We start from the raw sequence: 11,803 nt of genomic DNA on the forward strand, positions 1-11,803 counted from the left end.
ACTATGGCGCCGCATACATGTATGATGTGGTTGAGTCATAACCATGAGTTGGTCACATGTATCAGCATGCTAAGCGTCGTTGGCATAAAGAAGTCATGTGGACACGGTTCAGTGCTGCAAGTTCATTAGGCATGTGCGTCTGGGTTTAATTACTGCGGGCAATCAACGGACCGAACACCGACAACCCCGCCGATGCGGCGGATGTCACGAATCCACGAACGTCCATCCGTCCGTCCGATTCCAATCCGACGGACGTCCTCTGGCGTAGGACAAATCTGGTCCGCTCCATCTCCATCTTCCATCGCACGGTCGTGATGCCAACCGAGTAAACCCGGTCGAAAACCCACGGGGATTCCTATTTGTATGTTTAATTATTCTTAATCTACAATTATCGAAGCAGCAGAGAGCAGAGAATTAAAGAGCGGTCTCCGAAGGTCGTCGTCACCTTCTTCCCCCATTTACTATTTTGAATTTAATTAAATTATCATTCCATCTTTCTTAGGAGAACAAGAGAATAAGAAGTAAAAGGAAAATAACAAGGCAGGAAGAAAGAGAGAGAGAGAGAGAGAGAGAGGGGGGGAGAGAAGCATCTTCTTCGATTAGTCGGTGAGGGAGATCGGAGGGGTTCTTCGATCCGGTGGTAGAATAACGGCGGCGGCGGCGGAGGAGGAGGAGGAGGAGGAGGAGAAGGTGGTGATGATGAAAACCTCGAGGAAATCCAAAGGAGTGGAGGTCAGCGGAGAGGAAAGAAGGATGAGATATTCTTTGATGTGAATGGAAATCTTGGTTGGGAACGGACTGATCGGATCTGTGAGGACCTTCTCCGGCCGTTGCGATCCTCCGGCTCCATTGGCCGGCGACGGCCCCTCGATCACCGCCGCGGTGGTATCGGGTTCTAGGGCTTCGTTCTGGTTTTCTGGACCGGTTGCGGGCGGGTGGGAAGGGACGAGATGGGGTTTTCTGAGGACGGGGATGGAGGGGGGAATGGAGTCGATTGCAGCGTCGGCACGATCGTTTGGGTACGGCGGAGGAACGGCTCGTGGTGGCCGGGGAGGATTCTTGGCCCCGACGAGCTGTCGGCGTCGCATCTCATGTCGCCAAGGTCCGGGACGCCGGTCAAACTCCTGGGTAGGGAGGACGCCAGCGTGTGAGATTTCTGCTTTCCTTGTTCATCTTTCGACTTCTGTAATATTTTTTTCTTTGTGGAATTTTTGTTAATCCATAGTGTACTTCAAAACTTTCACAAGAACCGCTAGTTGTTTTGCTACAGTTGGAATTCAACTGTGGCATAGATTTTGATACTCGGGGAAGACTGCAGCTAAAATTAAATTGAAGCTAAGAACTTTCTGAGCTGTGGAAGCCTTACATTAATTATGCATGTTATGTAGAACATCCTTTGAGCTTTTTGATGTTCATATATAGATACATGTACTTCTTTATTTTTATTGACAAAGTAAAACTTCACTGGGTGAATCCTGAACTGACGACCTTGACTTGCCTTGCCATGCTTCTGCTTACTTGTTACTTTACATGACAAACTTCTTTGCTTATTTTGTTAGGAAAATGAAACTTGAAGATTGACTTATGATTCCAAGTTGTAGTTATTCAGGATGTGTACCTTCTCCTTTAAATCTAACCCAAACAATAAGGCAAATTTCCTCTTTGCTCTTTGTTGGAAGATTAGGAAAAGATAATATTTGGCAAGATGTTTGAGAGTTCTCAAAATATCCTTTTTGTTTCTTTTATATCAGCTCAATTTTATTTTCATGCGATTGCATAAGAGTTGTTTTTCTTTGTGTTCTTTAGTAAAAGATATGCTCTATACAACAACAACAACAAAGCCGTAAATCCTAACTATTTGGGGTCGGTTGCATGTATCTTTTGTCGCCATTGAGATATACAAAAAGTTATATGTTTAATTAAGCTTAGAGGACTTAAATATTTATTTATAGTTTTTATTAGAGTCTTTTTAGGTCTTTCTCTATCTTTCCTTGTACCACTAACATCAGTCACCTCTTCTAATCACTGCATCCGTAGGTCTCCTAATTACATGTCTATATCATCTTAAACGATTCTCTCTCATTTTATTCTATACCTAGTTATTCATGAATGAAAAAATATTTTTTTCCTATCTTTCTTTGTAACTCTATACATCCATCTCAGCATTCTCATCTCATCGACACAAATTTTTTGTATATGTTGTTTTTTAACTGCCCAACACTCAAATCCATAAGGTATTGTTCGTCATTTATGATATCTCAACAACAAAAGATATGCTCTATATAGTTTTTTTATAAATGTTAGAAGATATTCATTTATGATAAATTTGTTTCTCCATAAGTATGTTGTTGTAGATGTGAACTTACAATAAATTTGTATCTTTATCTCTATCTACAATCCATGTTATCTCACTAGAAATTATATCATAATGCTCTCCGTAGTCAATAAAAAACCATGTTTTTCTTTCTCTCTGCACTCTTTTCTCGAATTTCTCAGCAAACAAATAGCCAATTTGTTTTCATCGAAAGTAACTCATGTCTCTTGTGGAATTTAAATTTGTCTGTGACTTGTCCTCATAAATATTGAAGATTTGTTTGCTAAATAGTGTTGTAGACCATATGACTTAATACAAAGAGAACTGGTTGTTAATGTAAATGATAGGAATGCAACCATGCTATGAGAATTTCTTTGGCATCTGCAATGAAGGCTAGGTTACTTGTCAGCTATCCTATGCATTTTTGCAAGGTCAATAAAGAACCAACTTTTCTTATTTATCTTGGATGTCCTTTCCAAGTTAGAGTTGCTTAATATATGATGGTATCATTTCTAGCTTATATTTTGTGATATGTTGATGAAACTACGTACATATTAGCACAGTTCTCTACATGCAAGCCTGCTTATTTTGCAAACATGATCAAGATTCAGTAACTGGTTCATTTTGAAGATCACATCTGAGGCAACTTGATATGATTCAAATGCCACTAATATTTGCCTGTGTTAGAAATCAAGGTTTAGTTTGAGCATTGCTGCTCTGATCATGATTTAAATATACTGGCACTTGGCCCCTTGTCTTGTTTGTTATAGGTGTTTACGTAATATGACATCATTTGACTTCTAGTTTAGGGTGAAATGGAAGTCGTTAACTTCATATTTAACTTCCCTTCACTTGGTGTGATAATATTTCAACTTCCTTTACACAAATAAAACAGCATAATTACTTTGAGGTGATGAATAGTGATATATTCCTCTGGTTTAAATGTTTGGTTATGTTTAGAAACTTCTAGTCTCCCTGTTCTTAAAAATTAGATTTGATTTGATAGGTGAGATTTATCACTTAGCTCATTTTCTGGACATTATTGCATTTTGTTTACCTTTTTATTTCTGTGTGCAACCCCATTGTTGATCAATGGATAATAGAATATCTTGTTTGTAAACATATACTAATAATAAGATGGACCTATATGCAGGGACTGGTATAACTTGGAGAAATCCAAACGTGTAAAGGCATTTCGCTGTGGGGAGTTTGATGCCTGCATTGAAAAGGCTGAAGCTTCTCTAGGAGTTCCTATAAAGAAAAGGGAGAAATATGCACGTCGAGAAGATGCTATTCTCCATGCTCTTGAACTTGAGAGAAAGCAGCTCGAGATGAATCAGCATGAACAAGCCATCATGTCAAATGGAGTTACCGGCAAACCTTTTACACTGAAAAAAGAGTTCAATAACATGTCATCATCAGATATATTCTCCAGAAATGATGAATCTTCGAGACATAGTAAATATTCCATTCACAAGTCTCCCACAGTTCCCAATAAAGCAGCTTTGTTGCATGAGGAAGAGAATATTAGCAATTCTACAAATATATATGACGGAAAAAATTATAAGCAAATAGGGTGGCAAAAAGATTTTTCTGAATCTATTCCTCGGATGAGAGGACTACAGGATTTTGGCCTGAGGACTGCTCCAAAGAAAAAGCTCCCACACTCTATTTCTTGGTTGACTACCAGGAAATCTTCTGACAACTACATGGATGATTTTCCTTGTTCTGACAATGTAGTAGGAGGTATGGATCATGTCAGGAGTAGCAAAAGTACCTTGGCAATCAAAAGGAAAAGGTCACATGGTGCTACAATTGAAGAATCTCTAGTGAAAAAACGCGATAGACGTAGGCCACTTCATCAAGTTTTACAAAGTAGTGCAAAATTGCAGGCTTCTCATTCATCTCAGATTGATCGCTATCCTAATCTTGTCGTAATGCAAGGGGAAAAAGACCAATTGGGTGTTATGTGTCGGGCAAAACGAAGCAGATGCATCTATCTGCCTGCTGATTCAGTTAATTATCAGGATGATGAAGGATATTCTTCTGAAGAAACACAAACACCAACTGACCAGTTTGGACTGGATAATTGCCTTAACCAACCTGGTTCGCTGGCAGAAGGTTGCACATCTGAGATGATTGAGACGGATGAATCTGATTCTTCCCCAAGGGATTACTTGGAGACTAGGATGGAGGATGGAGATACCTTAGGAGGTACTGACTTGAATGGATCATGTACTTGTCTTTTTATTCATCATAAATCAAGCTCTTAAGTTTTTATTTCTGGTTTGTTTTTCTTTACTTTTGTTGCAGGCTCACTTGGTTAAAAGCTACACCTGTTTACTCTATTTCGGCATTTTTGTATCATGTTTGATGGTGTTGCATGTTTATTGGAACTGTTTCAGATAGCAGACAAAGCCTTCTACACTTTAGTGTCATGGATGAATTCTGAAGCAATTTCTATAGTGATATCTTTAATAATGCTAACGACTTGATTTGTTAGGGCTCAGGTGTACTTGCTATTACATTTTAATAAGACTGCCGCATGCTGCCAGGTGCTGAGCTGTGGCACTTCATATTTACAATGGTTATTTTCTTTCTTGATTTTATAAATAGGCACAAGATCTGCATGCACCAATGCACTATACTATTATTACCTTAGAATACTGTACAGGCATTACAGGGCATCAGGCAGGACACTGCAACGGGAAATCCTTAATCAATTATGTTTCTGGTCAGTTTTAGACTTTTTAAGTTAAATGATTAATTCAGCATATTAATACCACAAAATATCAATGAAGTATGAATAATATCTTTTATATGCTATGTTGACTGGATTTATTATGTAGTCCTAATTTCAGTCAACTTCGATATTTAGGTGAGCATAATAATATAGGGAATTAATGTTTAGTTAGAGTTCAGCTTCAGGATGTGTTAGTCCAAGCATTTGTCTGGTCTATTATGATTCATTCATATTGCATATGATTTTGAATGACTTTGCTTCACGGTTACGTTGTCTTGAGATTACTTGCTCATTTCAGATAAAGTTGATTTATATTTTTTAAACTTAATTTAGGAGATTTCTACTCAGTATGATTGTTGAAATGTTTTGTTAGTTATCTAATTTTAGAGCAACCTTTTAAACATGCTAGACCAGAGATTCGAGTTAAAAAGACTTCTCTACATGGATAAGTAGCACCACTTGGAAATTTCGGTTTTTTCTGAATCCTGGTTCGAGCTGCTAGAGCTCATTAATTGCTTTTCAAACAATTTTCCTTTCTTTCATAAGACATGAGTTTTGACTTTTGAATATATTAATTAGCCAATAATGGCTCTGTATGAACGTCTTGGAAAGATGGTCATGTTTTGAGTAGAGTTGTAAAAAAATTCGTCATGAGATGCGACATCTTTTCCTGTTATAAGAATATGGTTAAGGATCAGCAAGCGCTAGGGTCTTAGAATGTTCCTTTTAAAAGTATAACCTCCTGACTATAATGTGGCAGCTTCAATATGCTCATTAAATCCATTAGGTGATCCTGAAGCTTTGAATGCCCCTCAGATTGATCATGAAGTTCTTATTGCCATGAGAGATTATTTTTAGCAACTGCCACCATCACATCATGGTGTAGAGGACATGCTGGAGTTAATCATGGTGCTAACTCTAGATTTGAGTAGTTTTGAAGGCTTGGTTCTTCTGGTTTTGATGGCAGACCTTATCCTTTATTTGATGAATGATGGATACACTAGGAAGAGAAAGCATTTGAAGCTAATGGATGTATGGAAGAGCAAAAGGTGATGGTTACTTCTCTTATTCTAGAGGGAAAACAGATGCTTGGTGGATGGACAACTAATAGAAGGATCTTAGAAGACGGAGGGAAATTTATCACATGGGAACAATTTTAAAGAAGAATTTATGAACAATATTTTCCCACTCATGTCCGTCGTAAGAAACAATAAGAATTCTTCAACATTCAAATAGGAAATTAGACATTGATTGAATATGAAGACTACTTTAACAAGTTATCTTGATTCTTTCCATATATTATATTAGATGATCAGCAAAAAGTTAAAGACTCTTCGAAAAGGGATTACTTTCATTCATCAGATATTGTGTAGTTGTAATGTTGTTACCATCATATGCAGAGGTTGTCAGTAATCACCATCATTATTTTTGTTTTAAATTTTCATTCACTCGTAAGGAACATATCTCAACATTCAGGATTTATTTCATACTTTTACAATGTATTCTAACAAGGAAAAATCTATTTTATTTTTATTTAAAAATAGCATCTGATATGGATACAAACGTCCCTACATCAATGGAGGTCCTTCGTCATTCCCTATATAAACTTAGATGATGTCCTCACTATTTATCTTAACTTTGGCCGGGGAGAGGTTTGATTGTTAGGGAAGACCACTGGTGAGAACCATGTGGTCATTGCCTTAGAAAAAATAGTATGTTCTCCATCTTTTCTTTTGGTCTAAATTTTGAAATAATATATTGATTCTTTAGTTGTTTAATATTTCATAAAATTATGATATTTATTAAATTTATATTTAAAAATAACATATGTTTCTAAATTTTAGTATTATTAATGTTAATTTAATTGTTTCAAAAATTTTATACCATGATGTTAAAATTAATATACCATATTTAATGTTGTTTGTGTCTTTAAACAAAATTTAATGATATTCATGTTAGATTAGATTAAATATGTTCACATATTCATTAGATTATATGACAAAAAATTTGTTTAATTTTTTTTTGAATTTAAGAGAAGTCATATTTAAAAAGAGGATGAATGTTGGTTCGATCCGGGGCAGACCCTAGCTTGTCTTGGATCAAAAGTGAGCTCCAGCCTGGCAGGGACCGAATTGGTATGAGTCAGGTCCACCACCGACCAAAGTGGACCAGACTCGACTTTGGTCATGTCTAACCCATCCCGCCACCAAGTCAGTATGACCCAGATGCCTGGTCTGGTCCAGGCTAGACCAGCATTTCCCAACATGTTGAACACAGTCCAACATGGCATGACCAATGTGGTAGCTGATTTCAAGTCAGTTTTGGGTGATTCTAGAATGTTTAGAGTCAGTTCAAGCCTATTCAGCTTTTAAAACCGGTTGAACTAGAAATCAGACCAGTTGAAGCCGCTTTTGGATGGTTCTAGAATGGTTCAAATTGATTCAGGAAAATTCATCTTGAATCTAAATCAGGTTAGAAATTGGATTGGTTTAGGTTGGGTTCAGGTTAATCTTAGCATCTAGTGGGCTCAGTACCCCTTGATCTCCTGATTTATTGAATCTAAGGGATTTCATTTGATGTTAAGGGATGAATTTTGACAACTATTAACCATTTCTTAAGTTTATTCACTAATTGACATCGAGTTTGATATTATAACGCATATGATGACATATGAAAAAGAGCTCCAAGTCCATCATGGTAGGGAGCCATTAACAGACTGAGTTTCCCATGTGATATATCATGTATGGATATTTTTTATACATTTAAATGTCTTTTTGGATTCATGTTTGAATTAATGAAATTATAAATGAATGATGTAATGTATATATATACACACACAAGAGCTAATAGAGTGATTCCTTTCGAGGATTAGTGGGTTGATAAATGTGGCTGCTAGATAGTTCTTCCATTCATTGTTGGAAGGAACGTGTCTCTATTTTGACGAGCTGAGTGGTTGTTGTTGTATAGTTTACTCGATGTATGGTTCTTCATTCATTGTTGGGGGAGTCCACCATCGATGTCTGACGAGCAATGGTGGACTCCTACTCAGCATGATGATTCAAGTTAATTTATAGTTTTTGAATTTAATTTGAGAGTATCCTACTCAGCATGATTGCTGAAATGTTTTTTTTATTATTTATTTTCAGAGAAGACTTCTTCTGATTGTGTCAAATCTGAGTAGACATTCTGATTGTATTATATCTGAGACTTGAGTGGAAAAGACTTTTCAATATCGCCACGTAGCAGTACTTGAAGCTTCCAGCTTTTAATAATTCCTAGTTTAAGCTACTAGAGCTCATTAGTTGTCTTTCAAACAATTTTCTCATCTTGAATAAGACGTGAAATTTTGACTCTTGAATAAACTAAATCAGCCTATAATTGCTCTAGATGGATGTCTTGGACAGATGGTCTTGTTCTTAGTTGTGTTGTAAAAAAAAGGGATGTGACAGATCAATTAGAGGGCAGATTTGTCTGGATTATAATATGGAAAATTGCATCTTTTCCCAGATGCGTAGGTTGAAAGACTTAGCAGAAACTTTTGATGATCTTAGGCCCACTTCAAAACATTCAGAGATGTATTTAAAGATAAAAAATACCATTTATGATTTGCTGATCGGTTGTTGGTTTTGATCTTAACAGTCTGACATTTTGTTAGAAACAGGTGAAATCTTCAACATATTCAATCTGGACCTTGAGGTTTAAAAATATGCATAGCAACTTGTTTCCTTTTGTTGGTGCATCTAGAGGCTTATATATGTGGTAGACAAATGCAGTCCTGCTTGCTTGTATCTGGCTCATTTTGATCATTTCTTCAGGATTCCATTACTTGATTTGAATTATACTTGTATAAGATCAGAGTCAATGCCACTTTTTGTTTTGAATTTAATTTGCAAATCATTATTGGGTATTAAAAATAATTTGTGATGGTGTGAAGATGATGTTAGTATTATTTGCAGAAATTATGATGTGGGGTATCATTTTAAGCCTTCTGTGACCTTTGATGCTAATTTCTTTTGCTATGTTTTCCTTAAGAGCTGTATTCTATTGGTTTGGTTTCAGATGCTAGTTGTTCCCTTCCACCTGGACGAAAAGATTGTGACCCTTCTGCATATCTTATTTCAGAAAAATTTGGCGATATGTACAATGACGATGTGCCTTTTACTGGCTACACTTCCCAAGTCCATCCTCGTGAACATCCTGCAGATGCTTCTGCTGAGGTGGGAGTTTCCAAATGGCATATGAAAGGAAAACGCAACATCCGTAATCTAGTGAAGATGTCAGCTGACGTAATGGATCACAAGATCAGTATCATTGGTTCAGAGAAATGCAACAGTTCTGCAAGGGAAACAGCATATGGGGCCAAGTGTAGCAGTTCAAGAATGGTAGAGATGGAACATCCCGGCCAGAGGGATGTGGAGCATGGTTCTTGCCATATTAAAACGGAGGAAAACTATTCTTCTGATGAGGCTGATTTGATTGGTGAGGATTTTCTTCAGGATGAAATCAATGGATATAACAATCAAACATATCCGTTAGCCTCTAAAGCATCTAGGGGTCTCAGGAGAAGCCACTTTGGCTTCAACCATTTGGAAAATGATTCTCATTCAATGTCGACATCAGGCTGGGAAGCTGATGGGTCACATCACAGAGCTCGAACGAAATTTTGGGAAGAATCTGATGAGTGCTATGATACTGTTTATGCTGCTCAGGCAAGCAGAGAGATGGGGTCCATTTTGTTTGATGTTAATCTGAAAGTTAAAGCGAGCTATCAAGGTGAGCATGTCCCTCTGGTTTCTCTAATGAGCAGATTGAATGGAAAAGCAATTATAGGGCACCCTGTCCAGATTGAAATTTTAGAAGATGGTTCTGCTGGTCAATATACTTCTAGCAATTATTCTTGTCCGGATGAAAGTGTAGCACACCAACCTGTCTGGAGGACTGCCAGAAGAACAGCCATGCAACGAGTCCCTCGTCCTAATCCGGTGGCATCTTCTTTGGAGGATGATGATGCTGGGATTTCTAGATATTCAGAGCAACAAAGCAGAACTTCAGATCCTTCTAAGGACCAGTCCAGATTAGCTAAAAATAAGCTAATGTCCGCTCACCGACCACCCTTGGGGAAGATTCACAAGAAGTCATTGAAAAGGGTAACCTTGTCAAGCCAGAAAACCAGAACACTATCTTCTTTTGCAACTGAACAAAGACTTGGTCGTCAGAATTGCAACACAAGGCTTGCTAGGGGAAGTGATGGATTCAGTGGCTTGATGAAACTGGAGAGGCAAGTGCCTGTAGTTCCATGTGTCCCCGTGAAGGTAGCATATAGTAGGATTCTGGAAGCAGTTAGAAGGCCATCATCAAATTTGAATCGTGTTCGAATGGCCAATTTAGCAATAAGAGATGCGTCATAGGCAACCATTACGGGCTAGTCATGGTTGATACTTTGTCCAGTCATTTACTCCAATACTTCATGTACACTAGTCATAAACTTCAGTGCCAAAGTGAATGTTCCAGTGTTCCCCGATTAAATCAGCAATGGAAGTGGATCTTTTTAGTTGATCAGCTAATCGAGTCTGACCAGTAACCGGGGTCAAATGAGCTTTTACTGGCTGCCATAAATGTTCCATTGCAAGTTACCATAAATATATATTCCTTCTCGTGAAACTGAGGCAGTGCATTTGGCCCTTACGCTGATGTTCAGCACAACCCCGCTGGCCAACTTGGTATCTTCCGACGACAAGGAGTACTTTCACTCGAGTAAGTTCCTTGTTGATGCTTGGTTGGCCGACTCTTGTAAAGTACTAGCTGCAATTTTTAGTATGTTCTACAATTTGGAAACACACATAAATCTTAAATTTCATATAGTGTTGTAGAAGAGCCGGATCTGTAAAATGCCATCATCTATATTTCTGAATGAGTAGAAGTATGCCCAAATAATGTAACCGGTGCTGTCTCATTATTCCTAATGAATCCTTGATGTCATAGTCAGTTGTGTGGCTAAATTTAGGCCCCCTGGTGTTAGGTTTTCTCATCAACTTCCCTGCTTTTGTTTCCATAGACACTAGTTTTCTGTCGTTGATGAAACATTACAGTGCTTTTGATGGAAACAGAATGGTTGACCTACCACCTGATTAGGAATATTTTCTGCAATAGTAAGCCAGTCATGACCTCTCAACTAAGGTTTTAAGTTTCGGTCCGAGACCTATTATCACATGGTTTACCAATATACTGATCGGCGCGAGAGGTTATTGATAATCATACAGATGGATGATCATCAAAATTTAATTTAATTTTTTTGATCTGATCGAACCGATACGATTACTCGGACCAGTAGATATCGGTGGTCTACGAATATTGCCCGCATGCTAATTTTACTGGACTCAGATTCATGTTAAGAACTAAATCATTCACAAAAGGTTTATCATGTGGAAGTATCCAACCATTTCTCTCGAGCATTGATGATGATGATTACAGGCAATCGAACTTTACTGATTCCAACAAAATATTGAAATTGTCAATCATCTCCAACCATGGATGAAAAAAAAGAAATCATACACAAACTTCAGCATCGGATAGACTGTCTACTTACTAAGTGGAGATCCAATCATCACACTTCAGCTTCTTTTGGATATGTCTTCTAGTAACCGAATGCTACTTCATATATATAAACCATGGCCGGGATGTTGTCTTATAGTGAGTGAAGGAAGTTTGTCTGTTAGATTACTGAAATTATTGGATTTGAAGCTTCT

The 11,803-nt window shown here is 37.6% G+C and overlaps 1 protein-coding gene across 2 annotated transcripts; it reads left to right on the forward strand.

Annotated features, from left to right (window-relative positions):
* Positions 1-545: 545 nt before the first annotated feature.
* LOC135639565 (uncharacterized protein At1g51745-like) lies at positions 546-10,929 on the forward strand. 2 transcript variants are annotated; one of them, XM_065153380.1, is made up of 3 exons: positions 546-1,147; positions 3,468-4,528; positions 9,117-10,929. In XM_065153380.1, the coding sequence occupies exons 1-3, from the start codon at positions 951-953 to the stop codon at positions 10,463-10,465; spliced, it is 2,607 nt and encodes an 868-aa protein (XP_065009452.1). In that variant the 5' UTR covers positions 546-950; the 3' UTR covers positions 10,466-10,929. The 2 variants fall into 2 exon arrangements, with proteins under 2 accessions (XP_065009452.1, XP_065009453.1); XM_065153381.1 differs by having other exon boundaries at positions 9,180-10,929.
* Positions 10,930-11,803: the final 874 nt, after the last annotated feature.

This window comes from Musa acuminata, chromosome BXJ3-6 (genome assembly GCF_036884655.1).
Source record: "Musa acuminata AAA Group cultivar baxijiao chromosome BXJ3-6, Cavendish_Baxijiao_AAA, whole genome shotgun sequence".
Taxonomy (NCBI): Eukaryota; Viridiplantae; Streptophyta; class Magnoliopsida; order Zingiberales; family Musaceae; genus Musa; species Musa acuminata.

Bases quoted from the DNA above. Each gene is read 5' to 3' on its own strand.
- LOC135639565 (XM_065153380.1), top strand. From the start codon at position 951: ATGGGGTTTTCTGAGGACGGGGATGGAGGGGGGAATGGAGTCGATTGC. The intron at 1,148-3,467 runs GTGAGATTTCTG...ACCTATATGCAG, and splicing joins GGTAGGGAGGACGCCAGCGT to GGACTGGTATAACTTGGAGA. The intron at 4,529-9,116 runs GTACTGACTTGA...GTTTGGTTTCAG, and splicing joins GGATGGAGATACCTTAGGAG to ATGCTAGTTGTTCCCTTCCA.